Below are 15,396 nucleotides of genomic sequence, written 5' to 3'. Positions count from 1 at the left end.
TACCCTGAGTCTCTGGATCACCAGTCCAGCGACAATACCACTACACTATCACCTCCCCTCTGGTACTGAGCTACTGGTAGTTCAGGGACAATTCCTACCGTGACAGGGCCTGAAAGAAGGTCACACTCTAGGAGGAATGCAAACCCATGTTCTCTTCCCACTCCACTGATCAGGACTTTGGCCTTCAGGGAGGACTCAGGGGTAGGTTTAAGTTTCCCTCCAACATCCAGGACTGAGTGGCCCGTGTCCCAGAGCAGTACAATGGACTTGCTTACATCCTGGGATGGGAAGGGAGACACTGTTCCTGAAAGGACAAAGCTCCGGAAGTCTGAGAGTTTGTCCGAATTGGACACACATAGTGCCAAGTCCTCCAAAAGTTAAGTTTGGGTAGTGAGTGCTCCGCTGCCCTACCCATTGGGGCGTGCTTTGGGGGATTACTCATATGGAGCCCTATTAGACCAACGGGCCTCCCTCATAATCTCCAGCACTCAGGTCTGGAATGGCCTATTTTATTGTAACGGAAACACGCCAGCTTCCAAGGGTTCTCCTCTCAGGCTGTAGGAGGGCTTCTCACACCCTCCTTTGTATTTTCTTTTCTGGGTGGGGGGCCTTTTCTATCTAGATCACCTTGATTATCTTTCTCATCTTCATGGGAATGGATTGGAAAGAGTCTGACTGAGCTTGCAGGCCTATGAGTGAGATTGTAGCTGTCTTTTGTGACTGCTGCATCCCTGGCTGAGTGCATTCGCTCTGCTCCTCCAAGTGCATCCTCAGACTGGGGGGTAAACAGTTTTTAAGTTCCTCTAACAACACCAATTCACAAATTCCTCATCGGTGTGTGGAATTCTTAGGGACCTTACCCATCAGTCGAACGTGATTTACTTCAGCCATTTGAACTCAATGTAGGTTTGGGTGGGTTTCTTACGAGCGTTCCGGAATTACTGGTTCTAGGCCCCTGGGACTAATTCATAGACACTTAGGACGGCAGCCTTAGTCTGCTCATAGTTCATGGACACATCAGGAGTCAGCATGGAGTAGACCTGTTGGGCTCTTCCTGACAGATGCCCTTGAATTAAAAAAGTCCAGATATCCGATGGCCATTTGAGCTGTCCTGCTACTTTCTCAAAAGTGGCAAAAAATGGCTCCACATCACTGTCTTTGAATTTGAGAAGGAATCTAGCACATTTGAGGGCCTCAGAGAGTGGTTCTGGGTTAAGGGGTCTACCGGGTAGAGAAAGATTTTCCCTTGCTGCTTCCAGCTGTCGGGTCTCGCTCTCCCTTTGAGCTGTTAGCTTCATTCCCAATTTTCAGAGCTGGAATTCTTCTCTCTCCCTTTCTTTCTTTTCCTTTCTCTCTTTTTTCCCTTCCTTGAACTTCTTCTCTCTCTTTTCCCTTTCCTTAAATTCTAGCTGCATTCTGAGTTTTTCCAGCTCAAATTTGGCTAGGGGAGGGGATTCGGAGTCATGGTTGAGCTCTACATCTAACTCCTCTATTGGTAACATGAGATCCAAATGTTCTACCAACAACTGGATCAGTTCACTTCTCTTCATTTTACAGGGTAATTTTAACTGTACCTCCCTAGCCACAGCTCTGTGCTAAGGGATGCTGATTTTTCACTGTTCAAATCTGCTTGCTTGACCCACAACTGGGCATCAAACATTGCCATTTTCTTAGTATTAGGGAAAATAAATTTGCTGTGGTAAATTACTGTGTTTTAAAATTTGTTCCAGCCACCAAATATTCCTCTTAGCTTCCAGTTGACTCTTTTATATCCCATTTGACTTGTGTCTTACTTAGCCTCTGGTCAAATTCAAATGGGTGATTCCGAATGTGAGCTCCCAATTTCTGTTACAGACAGGAGGGCGGTTCATTTAAATAGCACTGATTTCTCCTCTCTGCACTCGTCTGTAAACAGAAAGGTGTTTTGATTTGTTTCCCTCTTTATAAGTGGTGGCATATTTCCCAACCCCTCAGTTTTGGTGTGATCCAATTTTCTATTAATAACACTACAACAGACTCAAGGTAGGATGAACTCAAAGGGTTAGTTTATTTGCACACATTTAAAATGCAAGAAGAGGGTTAGAATGTTGCCTCCTTTTCATTCATATAGTAAGAAAGGGATGGAGAAAAGATTTACCGTGCAGGGACCACAGAAAAAGAAATATTGTTTCAGGTGTGTCCCAGAGTCCAGAAGCAAACTCTGTTGAGGTATTCCTTCATGGAGGTCTATGAGCTGAAAACCAATGCTGGATAATTCACTTTTCCAGTGGTGTTGACTTCACACAAGATGAATCAGTCTTGTAAGTGATGGTACAGAATTTCCAGCAGAAGTAGTGTAGCTGGGGCCAGGTGTCCAACCTGGGCCAGAGCTCCTTGTCTGTGATGCTGCTTGTCAGATAATAAAAAGGCAGACTGAGACTTTGCAGTTCTGCAAGATAATATTACTGGTTCCCACATCTCCACTCTGTCTTTGTTAAAGGACATGTATCTCTCGTTTGAGACTCTGAGATTGTTAAATGTGTCAACCATTAAGAATTGAAAGGAGGCTTGCAGGGCCCTTTGTCTTAGCAGACGAGCAGACTCCTGTTGGCCAGCCTGAGTATTGAAATACAGATGGTCTTTGTATAGCTCTCTTTGGATTTGGTCTATGCAGCCCACAGGGGATCATTAGGTAGCTCCTCAGGGCTAATGCTGTGCAAGTTTCCCTGATACTGCCAGGTTGCTTCTTTTTTTCAGGGTCACAGACAGACATTGTTTAACCATTTTAGGTCTTTGTCCAGTTTGAAATTTTGAGAGATAGCAATGAGCATATCTGTCTATATATTTTAAAAAATTCAGGGTGAGGTCTTTGTCCCTCACATAGGGGACTTCAATTATTGAAATATAGACAAGGAAGAGGTAGTAGAGAAAGAAAATTGTTCTTAAAGTGTTGAAAATGTTCCACTAAAGTATGTTTCCAGTCCAGTGAGAAAGAAGGCATCCTGGCCCTGGTTCTTGGGAATGAGGTGGGCCAAATGGATCAAGCATAAGTAAGGGAACATTTAGCAGACAGTGATCATTGTATCATCAGGTTTAGGTTGATTTGAGTAAAGGCAAGGAGCAATCCACAGTAAGGATAATTAACTGAGGGAATGCCAAGTTCAGTGAAATAAGAATGGATCTGACCCAGATAAATTGGAATCAAAGGTTGGAGAAGTTGGGACTGTTTTCATTGGTGAAGAGAAGGTTGAGGGATTTGATGGTAGTTTTCAAAATCATGAAGGTTCTGGACAGAGTAGATAGGGTGAAACTGTTTCCATTAGTGGAAAGACTGAGAACCAGAGGGCACAGATTTAAGGCAATTGACAAAAAATCCAAACATGAGGAGGAACTTTTTCATGCAGCAAACAGTGAAGATCTAGGCTTTCAAGAGGGAATTGGTTCATTAACTGAAAGAGAAGAATGTGTGGGTTGCAGGGAGAAGGTGGGAAGGTGGCACTAAGTAAATTGCTCATTCAGAGAGCCAGTGCAGACATGGCAGGCTGAATGGTCTCCGTATGTATTGTAACAATTCTCTGATTATGCAATTATGTTGGTACACTTCAGTTGGATTGTTTTCCAGGGTTTCATGAAAGGTGAAGGAATAAATCAGGCAGGATTTCCATTCTTATCTCTAACCTGCAACCATAGTTGGACAGTCCTTGTGTGCACTGTAATGGCTCCCTAGCTACTTAACTCTATTTTGTACTTGCCATCTCATCTCCAAAAGATGATCACCTTGATGAAGTACCAGAGACATGCTGAACCTTTCAAACACTAACTCAGTCACAAGACATTCTTACTTTGGAAGGAGCATGTTATGGGGTGGGGGAGTTGAGTGGGAGCAAGGAATGTTTCTCAATAACCATTTTTAACATTTTAAACATCTTCAAATAATTTAGGGTTATAATACTTCAATATCCAGTCCATTTAATTGTGCTGGGTATTTGAATAAAATACTTATTAGCTTGAACTTGGGGGAAGATGGTGGCGAAGTGGTAATGTTGCTTGTTTAGTAATCCAGAGATTTAAACTTATGTTCTGGGGCCGAGTTGGCAGCTGGTGGGATTTAAATTTAAATAAATCTGGAATTGAAAGCTAGCCTCAGTAATGGTGACCATGAAACTTTCAATTGTTGTAAAAACCCATCTGTTTCACTAATGTCCCTTTCGGGAAGGAAATCTGCCATCCTTACCTGGTCTGGCCTATATGTGACTCTGGACCCACAGCAATGTGGTTGACTCTTAACAGACCTTTATCTGGTTGAATTCGGAGGGGAAGGTCTCCACCTTCTGTGCCAACAGGCACAGAAGACCAGGCACGATGGTCATGGTTGCGAAAAAACCATTCACAGTGGGAGATGTGGTTCTTGCAAAGAACTTAGGACATGAGCCTAATTGGCTGTTAGGTGAGGTGAGCGCAGTAGCTGGGCCTGTCTCCTATAATGTATCAGTAAACAGCCAAATAATTAGACAACACATGGATCAACTCCACAAAGAACACCAGTCCCAAAAGAAGCAATGCAGTCTTCATCTATGCTCGAGTTTGTGCCATATGTCGAGGACAGGTCACATGATTTGGAAACACAGGTGGGCCTGTGGGACCCAAGAGGGTCAGGGAGACAAACCTGTCAATTTCCACTGAGGAACCGAGTGGACAACTGTCCCCTGAAAAGGTCATGGAAAAACCAGCCAAGGTTGTTGAGCTGAGATGCTCAGCATGTCTGAGAAAGCCTCCTGAGAGGCTTGGCCTGTAAATAATTATTGTATAAATAGTGTATTTTAAGCTTGTTAGCTGTACTTTTAAGTAAAAGGGGAGGGATGTGGTAAAGTGAGGTACCCTGTCCCCTTAAGAGAATGCAAGTGCACTGATCATGTGACAGCACTGACAAATCACTGTACAGCACAGGGAACTGTAAGTCTAGTTCTGGAGGTTTCTAAATGAGCATGTATGATTTGGTTCTCTGCCCTACGTCTCAATAAACCTTCACTCTTTATTCTTACATCAGTCTTTCCCCGTTATTGATTGCAAGCAGCAATTGATGAGAACATAGGAAGGCGTGCAGTTAAAGTTCGGTTAACCAATGAACTCATTTATCCAAGACATAAAAGGGGCTAAGCAAAATAATCTGAATTCACACTCCGTTTCAGTGGCCTGCCTTGAATATGTTTTTTTTTGTAAAATAATGTCATTTGCTCATATGAAACATGGTAATTCAGATTTTTGAGCTCAGGCTATCAGAAAATGAAAGACCATTAAATGACTTACTTTTTAAAGGCCACAGACCAATTTATTTTTAATTGCATTCACTTTCATTTTGCAAACCCTAAATATACAGTAATCCTTAGATGTTGCAGACCAGCTATTAAACACCCTGAATGTGGGCGTTCTCTCATCTTATTGGTAGAATTGTGGTTGGAAAGATTAGTTCTGGATGTCACTCAAATTGCTGAAGCTTATTTTGTTGTCCATTTTCTCTTCCTGCTCATTGGTGGTATAAGGTTCAATCGATGCCAACAGTCTTCTGGTAGCTCACAGCTGGCTAGTCTTCATTAGCGAGTGGATCCTGCCAGGCTTTTCAACTGTGGACAGCATCACAGCCAAATCTGATCATATTCTCATTCTGTATTTGTACACATGCACTTTTACAAGTTTGCACCTGTTGGTGATCAAGAAGGGGAACCCAAGATTTTTTTTTCCCCTCTCCTTGGCCCATGAAAATTGAAGCCAATTATAAACTGCTCCAAATTACTGTCTGAGTTCAACTAACTGAAAACAAACCAGGAGCTCAGCCAGAGATATTTTAGCCTGTGTAGTTTAGTGGCACACTTGGCAATGTCTTGTTACTCACAACACAGGATAAAAATTCACTTTAGCCACCTCAAAGGACTCTACAAATGGAGAAAGTCCAGATCCTTGGAATACAGAATTATTTGGCTTTAGTTTTTCCAAGCTGCAACTTCAATTTTGAAACGTTAACCCAACCCAACCGATAAATTGCAATTGGATATCTAAATCTAGAACTTGCCCAAGGGAGGCAATATCCCCAATTCCCAAACTCAACTCCGAGACCACACACATTCTTATAGGAAGTGAGAAGGAAAAACCTTACAACTCAAAAGGCAGAGCTGTTACTGGCCCTTAAAAACACTGACAGAGTTTTGAATAGGTGACCTTTGCTCTTGGGTGTAGGTACCTGATGCAACGTAAATGTAAGAAAAATGATTTGGGAAGGGATGAAAGAATAGTGAATGCTTATTCTCTATTTAAAAAAAAGTAATCAAACTGCTAGTTTACGATGGCATCAATTGTAGTTTTTCAGTTAAACATTGTAGTCATTGTTGTAATTAATAAGTTTTGCCTTCTCTGAATGACTGCCCCAGCTTGCTTAATCAAATCCTATGAATCGCTTAAATACAAATGGCTCTTATGTTTTGAGAATTTGTGGATGAGTTTCTCCAGGTTAACCAATGGTTACAGACCATTAAAACATTTTGGGGGTAAAGTGGTTTCAGAAATTCAGCAAATCCTTCCTTAGCAGGCATAACGACTTAATCCAGGTATTACAAAAGACCTTTTATATCACAAAAGTGTTTTGGTACCTTAAAAGTAACTGATGAGTTTCCTAATCCTCTGCTGTGCAGCAGAACTTGAATAAAATAGGACAGTTTTGCCCTCCAGAGACCACAATCCTCTCATCAGCAACCAAGTGACACTTGCCTATTTAATACTGATCAAAACCTGACTGGTCCCATAAAATAGAAGTAACAGATCTTACAGTAAACAATGATGTTCACTTTATATTTTGCCCATTCTGTATCTTGTGACAGGATAACTTGAAGCAAGGCCTACAACTAAGAGAATTACATTGCATGTGTAAATGACAGCAAGAAAGTAGAAGATAATTTCTTTACAAAAAAGTTAGATGTGCAAATATCATTGGTTATACAAACAATTTAATTCCTGAGACATTCCTCAGTCTATATTTAAGATGCAAATAAAGCATCATATAATTTAAAAAAAGCAACTGTGGTGCACTAAAACAGAAACTATGGGTTGAATTTTAACTGGAAAGGGGTGTGGGACAGGAGGGAAAACCCCCTCAGGGAGCTCAGCATAAGGCTCAGGTCTCATTTGACTAACAGTAGGACAGTTTCCAGCCCTTAACAGGCTGGATGTGATGCCCAGGCTGCAGCAAGGGAATGGTCCCCAACACTAAATTAGAATGGTGTTGAGGGCAGTAGTCATATCAGTGCTAGGAGGCAAAGGCAAGGCCAGAGATGAGGAGGCCCACTGATTCCTTACCCAAACCGAGGGGAGCACTCCTGCTCATGACCCAATAGCATTCTACAGAAAAGTTAAATTTTGAAACTTAGTGATCTTTTCTGACCACTCCAGTTTGACTATTAGAGTTGGCTGCATGTAGGCCTCATGGATCTGGAAATTAAAAGGCTGCTGCAATGACTGAATCAGGCCGTGACTTTCCAATGTAAGATAGGCTCTTGCCTTTCCGGTGTAGAGGGCTCTCCTGTGCTTGTTCTCCGGTAATTTAAGATTAGGCTGGAGGCTGGGAGAGCAGGGGAAGAGGGGTGTGGGTGGATGCAGCAAGACCCTCTACGTTGATGGGCTTTCTCAAATTACCACATTTGTTTGAAAATGTTAAATTACATACAGATTTTAAAACTGCATTTGCAACAAAAAGTTTTACACAGGGCAAGAACAGCCAAACTCAAACTGTAGTAAAACAGTTTTATTCCTCACTATTCCAGCTGCACTTGGCTACTGGTAATACAAAGGTCAGACCAAACAGTTAAAAAATAAAATAAGTCTTTAAAAGAGATTGCGGACACTGTTGGTAATAATGGAGATAGCCAATCCTCTTAAAAACCTACAACTGTCAACACCATGCAGGGTTGAAGCCTGCCAAGACTTCAAGCACACTAGTCAATTAACAGACCAGCCATCTGACCTCATTCGATCAAATAAGTTAACAAGTTAAAAATATTTTCATGCAAAGTTCCTGATTTAACAAGCGGGAAATTCAATTTTTTCTGGATGTTAATAATAGATATCTATAATTTCATTAGATATATTTACCTAAACAGAATTTTTTGTTTTTTTTAGGAAGTTTGGTGTTGCTAAACATAAATCAGATCAGAACTGTTGACACAGGATCGTTCTTGTGGACCATTGTATATAACAGTTCAAAAACTATCAGCAAATGGGGAATGCCATGGAGTGACGGCTTCCCAGCTCAATGAATTCTCAGTCTCAACTGCATCCGTGGGTGGGTGGCTGGTGGGGGCCAGTCATTTCCCCATTGGAAGGTAGAGGGAGTGGGAAAGCCCATAATACTGGATCATTCCAGCTGATTCAGACTGATAGCAACAGCAGCAGAGGCCTCCTCCTCTTTGCCAGGGCCGCTCTGTGACCTGGGGACATTTTTTTTTTAACTCCACCATCAATTGGTTGTGTGTAATATTTTAAAATGCATTTTGGATTTTTACTTTCTGCTCGTGGAGTAGATTCAGGCAAAAATTCTGAAAATATTACTAAAGCCATGACCATTTTCACTGGCCCAAAAGACAATCCCTCCAAAAAACTGCAGCATTCAGACTGAATAATTAAGGCTTTGGAGGATTTCTGACAATCATCAATGCACACGAGAAACACTGAAAGAAATCAATCTGAAAAAAATCCCTTTAATGGAAGTGCAAACTGGTATAGACATTCCCCATGATGTTCCTGTAGTGACAGTTCAGGAAAACTTCTGTATTGTTGATGTACATAGATTCATTCATCTGGGCGATCTGCAGAGAACACTGATGTAATGGTCTAGTTCACCGTAACCTACATATACCTCAGGTAGTATACAGGCTTTATTTTGTGAAGGAACAAGTGCCATATTTGTTATCTGCAGTCTTGGATGAAAAATTTACAGTGTAAACACAATTATTTTATCTGCCATGTTACAGTGTTTAGTTTTAAATTACGTTTTAAAATATATCAACTGCACCTGTGAGATAAACATGGCACCAAAGCACTCCCCCATTACAGCAATGTTGTGATGACGAGTTGGGATATCTATAGGCATTGACACTTGCAATGTGGCACTGGTTAGACTGTAAACAGCAGAGAAAGGGCTGCCAGGTGATGGACTGAAGAACCTGGTGGAGGCACAGCTCTGCTTCATCTCACAGGAACATATCAGTGACACAGCAGGTCTTTGCACCCATACTCAGACAAAGCCAAAATACCAACAGCTTGCATCATGCTACATAACTGTACTCGTCTGCTGAGGTCTGGCTACGCTCAATATATTGTTTGTCAATGAGAACTTCAATGCACTTCTTGATCATGCTGATACTAGGGTTGAATCTTGCTCTTGATTGGCTTATTACCTGTTGAGAAGCGAACAAGCATTAGGAAGTCTTCAATACAGATAATCATGAAATTAAATCCCTCTGAAGAGATAGTAGAAAGGTAAATAAAACAAAAAAATGCTGCCCATGAACAGCAAGTAGATCAGCTTCTGAACAAAAAGGTTATTTTTGCACTGAAATGGTAATCTACATTTCTCCTTCAAATACTGACTGGTTAGCTATGTATTTCTAGCATCTTTTTATTCTTAGCTTTACCTCATATTTACAATTCTCTCTGTAAACTATTTTCTGATAGAAGGGGCTTGCATTTCATCTAGTGCCTTTCGCGACTTCAAAACGTCCCAAAGTACTACATAGCCAATGAAATTCCTTTGGAGATAAAAGCAAAATACTGCAGATGCTGGAAATCGGAACTAAAATCTGAAAATGCTGGAAAAACACAAGTCGAGCAGCATCTGTACTGAGAGTGGTGAATACAGTAGATCAAATTGGAAGGTACCATCATCTGAACAGATGCGATGGAGGCAGAGGAACTGGGGAAATGGGATGGAGCCCTTACAGGAAGCAGGGTGTGAGGATCTGTAGTCGAGGTAGCTGTGCGAATCGGTGGGCTTGTAATGAATATTGTAGACAGTGTCTACCGCTGGTTGACAGGGCCCTCAACCGTGTCTGACCCATTTCCCACAACGCTGCCCTCACCCCTTCTTCTCCCTCCCAGAACTATGATAGGGTCTCACTTTTCACCCCACCAGTTTCTGCATTCAAAGGGTCATCCTCTGTCATTTCTGCCAACTCCAGCACGATGCCACCACCAAACACATCTTCCCTTTACCCCGCCTTCAGCATCAGTGGGGACCGTTCCCTCCGGGACACCCTGGTCCACTCCTCCATCACCCCAACTCTCTCATCCCCTTTCCACGGCACCTTCCCATGCAATTACCTCCTCCCTCCTCACTGTCCAAGGCTCCAAAAGCTCCTTTCAGGTGAAGCAGCACTTCATGTGCACCTCCTTCAACTTGGTCTACTGTATTCACTGCTCCCAATGTGGTCTTCTTAACATTGGGGAGACTAAATGCAGACTGGAAGACTGCTTTGCGGAACACCTTCACTTGCATGATCCAGACCTCCCTGTCGCTTGCCATTTCAACACAACATTTTGCTCTCATGCCCACATGTTTGTCCTTGGCCTGCTGCAAGGTTCCGGTCAAGCCCAACGTAAACTGGAGGAACAGCACATCATCCGATTAAGCACTTCACAGCCATCCGGACTTAACATTGAGTTCAACAACTTCAGACCATGAACTTTCTCCTCCATCTATAACCCTTTTTTTTTTAAAATCGAATGTTTTTTAAAAAAACTTTTATTTTATTTATTAACTCTTAAAACTTTTTTTTATCCTTTATCACCAACCACCCACCCCACCCCACAGAATGATCCATCACTTGTTTCTATGTTGTGCTTTCAGAGCACTGACCCTTGTTCTGCCATTAACACATTCTGCAATACCACTAAAAGCACCTCCTTCAGTCTTTAACGCTAATATTAACACTCTTTGTCCTGTGCTCCTGACATCTTAGTCAAATTTCTCCTTAGCTCCCACCTATCCCAGACCTTCTATTTTGCTCCACCCCCTTTAAACAGTATAAAATCCATCACATTTTTACTTTTTAGCTCTCAAGTCATATGGATTCGAAACGTTAACTCTGTTTCTTGCTCCACAGCTGCTGCCAGTCCTGAGTTTTTCCAACATTCCCTGTTTTTTAATTTTTTTATTCATTCACGGGGTGTGGGCTTCACTGGCTAGGCCAGTATTTATTGCCCATCCCTAGTTGCCCTTGAGAAGGTAGTGGTGAGCTGCCTTCCTGAACTGCTGCAGTCCATATGGTGTAGGTACACCCAAAGTGCTGTTAAGGAGGGAACGCCAGGATTTTTACCCAGTGACAGTGAAGGAACAGCAATATATTTCCAAGTCAGGATGGTGAGTGACTTGGAGGGGAACTTCCAGGTGGTGGTGTTCCCATCTATCTGCTGCCTTGTCCTTTTAGATGGTAGTGGTTGTGAGTTTGGAAATTGCTGTCAAAAGGAGCTTTGATGAATGAATTTGTTATAAACGGTAGACACTGCTGCTACTGTGTGTTGGTGGTGGAGGGAGTGAAAGTTTGTGGATGTGGTGCCAATCAAGCGGGCTTCTTTGTCCTGGACTGTGTCAAGCTTCTTGAGTGTTGTGGGAGCTGCACTTATCCAGGCAAGTGGGGAGTATTCCATCACACTCGACTTGTGCCTTGTAGATGGTGGACAGGCTTTGGGGAGTCAGGTGAGTTACACGTCCCATGATCCCTAGCCTCTGGCCTGCTCTTGTAGGCACAGTATTTATATGGCTAGTCCAGTTCAGTTTCTGGTCAATGATAACTCCCAGGATGTTGATAGTGGGAGATTCAGTGATGGTAATGCCATTGAACGTCAAGGGATGATGTTTGGATTCTCACTTGCTGGAGATAGTCATTGTCTGGCACTTATGTGGCGTGAATGTTACTTGCCACTTTTCAGCCCAAGCCTGGATATTGTCCAGGTCTTGCTGCATTTGGACATGGACTGCTTCAGTATCTGAGCAGTCACAAATGGTGCTGAACATTGATGATTGCACAATGAACATTCCCACTTCTGACCTTATGATGGAAGGAAGGTCATTGAAGGTGGTTAGGCTGAGGACACTACCCTGCACAACTCCTGCAGTGATGTCCTGGAGCTGAGATGACTGACCTCCAACAACCACAACATCTTCCTTTGTGCTAGGTATGACCCCAACCAGTGGAGAGTTTCCCCGTGATTCCCATTGACGCCAGTTTTGTTATGGCTCCTTGACGCTACATTGGGAGTGTTAATGTCAGCGTTAAAGACTGAAGGAGGTCAAATGTGACCTTGATGTGAAAGGCAGTCACTCTCACCGCACCTTGGGAGTTTAACTCTTTTGTCTATGTTTGAATCAAGGCTGTAATAAGTTCAGGAGTTGAGTGACCCTGGTGGAACCCAAACTGGGCATCAGTGGGCAGGTTATTACTAAGCAAGTGCCGTTTGGTAGCATTGTTGATGACCCCTTCCATTAGATTACTAATGATCGAGAGTAGACTGATGAGGCAGTAATTGGCTGGGTTGGATTTGTCCTGCTTTTTGTGTACAGGACATACCTGGGCAATTTTCCACATAGATGGGTAGATGCCAGTGTTGTAGCTGTACTGGAACAGCTTGGCTAGGGGCGCAGCAAGTTCTGGAGCACAAATCTTCAGTACTACTGCCGAATATTGTCAGGGGCCATAGCCTTTGCACTATCCAGTGCCTTCAGGCGTTCCTTGAGATCGCGTGGAGTGAATTGAATTGGCTGAAGACTGGCATCTGCGATGCTGGGGACCTCCAGAGAAGGATGAGATAGATCATCCACTTGGCACATCTGGCTGAAGATTGTAGCAAATGCTTCAGACTTATCTTTTGCACTGATGTGCTGGGCTCCTCCATCATTGAGGATAGGGATATTTAGGGAGCCTCCTCCTCCAGTGAGTTGTTTAATTGTCCACCACCATTCACAACTGGATGTGGCAGGATTGCAGAACTTAGATCTGATCCGTTGGTTGTGGGATCGCTTGGCTCTATCACCTGTTGCTTATACTGTTTGGCATGCAAGTGGTCCTGTATTATAGCTTCACCAGGTTGACACCTCATTTTTTAGGTATTTCTGGTGCTGCTCCAAGAATGCCCTCCTGCACTCTTCATTGAAGCAAGGTTGATCCCTTGGCTTGATGGTAATGGTAGAGTGGGGGATATGCTGGGCATAGGAGTACAATTCTGCTGATGGCCCACAGCACCTCATGGATGCCCAGTCTTGACTTGTTAGATCAGTTCGAAATCTATCCTATTTAGCATGGTGGTAATGCCACACAACATGATGAAGGGTATCCTCAATGTAAAGGAGAGACTTTGTCTCCACAATGACTGTGCGGTGGTCACTCCTACTGATGCTGTCATGGACAGATGCATCTGCGGCAGGAAGGTTGGTGAGGATGAGGACAAGTATATTTTGCCCTCTTGTTGGTTCCCTCACCAACTGCTGCAGACCCAGTCTAGCAGTTATGTCCTTCAGCACTCGGCCAGCTCGGACAGTAGTGGTGCTACCAAGCCACTCTTGATGATGGACATTGAAGTCCCCCACCCAGAGTACATTCTGCTCCATTACCCTGCTCAGTGCTTCCTCCAGGTGGTGTTTAACATGGAGCAGCACTGATTCATCAGCTGAGGGAGGGTGGTATGTGGCAATCAGCAGGAGGTTTCCTTGCCCATGTTTGACCTGGGTCTCTGGATTACAAGTCCAGCGACAATACCACTACACCATCGCCTCTCCCGCATTCCTTTGGAGTGTAGTTACTGCTGTAACGTTGAAAAACATGGAAGCCAATTTGGCTAATGCAAGGTCCCATAAACAGCAAAGAGAATATGCCACAAGCTTTTTTTCCACATTGCTAGATCAGGGGTCTAGCTGATTGACATGATCAACACAATGTAGCATGGAATGACAGGAAACTAGTGTGTGGCTGTAATTTCCAATCTCAGTTGCACCGATGGGAAAAAGCCAGAGGAAGGGCCAGATGCTGAAGTAAATTAAAACTGTCCAGATCTTCTGAGGAATGGCAATCATCGCCGGACTGCAGCTCCACTCGAATATTTCCCCGACTTGATGCTACTCCGCATTTCTCCGGGACATTCTGAGCCCAGTTTTTCCAGAAATGTGGAGCAGTGTTCCTCGGACAGTTCCACTGAAGTGGAGCAGAGTCAAGGAGAAGACAGGACATGCCCGCTTTTTATGGCACTCACTGTCTTATGGTAAGTTTAAAGTCCAGTTTGAATATCAGTGACTGCGTGAGTTGATGAATGAGTGAATGGGTAGGGTGATAGCTGGGTAAGTGGGTAGGGCGAGTAAGGTGGCAGTCAGGGGCTGGTGGAGTTGGGAGGGTGGTGGGGTCGGGCAGGTGGTCTGGTTGGATCGGGAGTAGTCAGGTCAGTGAGAGAGGGGTTAATCAGCTGGTCTGGGGGGGTAGCCAGGAGAGTTGTTTGGGGGGTCAGTTCTGTAGTTACCAAGGAGTTAAGCTAGGTTTTAATCTAACATTTCCTGGGTAACTATTTATGTAAGTAATGTGGAACTGTCGGAAGTCAGAGACATTCGCAGAAGGTGAAACTTCCGATGGGCAATTCCCACGTAGGTCTGAGTGTCAGGACTTAAATAGGGTTCCAACGTGCATCTTCAGATATACGTCCGTTCTCTGGCGATCCGGAGACCGGACGATTTGGGCCAATGAGTCACCTGCAGCTATATTACACACCACCCTGACACAGGTTAGAGCGGCATAAATAAGGGCAAAGAGTGAACTAGCTTGCTTGGATATCTGGCACCAATAGAACAGGCAGAAGAGGAGACTGGGGGAAATCTAGAACAGTTTTGCAACTAAATCATAATTAAGTTTCCTTTCTCAAGAGGAATAACTTGAGCATTAATGAAAAACATAAACAAGGTTATTATCTCTAGAAAATTATACTGGACTCTTCATGGAGTTTGTAACTTCAGAACCATTATGCACAGGGCATCAGGAATTAAGAACAAGTCATTTGCGATTACCTTGAGAGAGGTACTATATTTTATTAGTACAGAACACAAAGTGATGGCACGAGGTCCACCTTCATAATCATCACGTCCATCTGAATCTATCCATTGCAGCTATCAGAAACCACACACAGTTGCTCTATGCTAACCTGATAGAATAGGAGCATTAGAGCAGTACAGTGTTCCTGTTGAAGATTTTTGTGGGTGGGCATATCAATTTATGTACCCAAGGCGAAGGATGCCAGTATTGTGGAATGGAACACTTGTCCTACATTTGTCACCCAGTCATCAAGCACTCCCTGGTGGATTTAGGGCAGGTTAGATAAATATCTAAGTTCTTTTATTCAGCC

The 15,396-nt window shown here is 43.3% G+C and overlaps 1 protein-coding gene across 4 annotated transcripts in view; it reads right to left on the bottom strand.

The window, feature by feature from the left end:
* Nucleotides 1–8,700: 8,700 nt before the first annotated feature.
* cul2 (cullin 2) overlaps nucleotides 8,701–15,396 on the bottom strand; it is a 77,164-nt gene continuing 70,468 nt past the window's right edge. For all 4 annotated transcript variants that reach the window (XM_041183878.1, XM_041183877.1, XM_041183880.1 and 1 more), the window contains exon 21: nucleotides 8,701–9,419. In XM_041183878.1, the coding sequence (XP_041039812.1) occupies nucleotides 9,288–9,419 (132 nt within the window). In that variant the 3' untranslated portion in view covers nucleotides 8,701–9,287. The remainder of the gene's footprint in view (nucleotides 9,420–15,396) is intronic.

The sequence above is a fragment of the Carcharodon carcharias genome, chromosome 3 (genome assembly GCF_017639515.1).
Source record: "Carcharodon carcharias isolate sCarCar2 chromosome 3, sCarCar2.pri, whole genome shotgun sequence".
Lineage (NCBI taxonomy): Eukaryota > Metazoa > Chordata > Chondrichthyes > Lamniformes > Lamnidae > Carcharodon > Carcharodon carcharias.
Note: the sequence above shows the minus strand (reverse complement) of the source record. Positions and strands in the feature narration are given on the sequence as shown.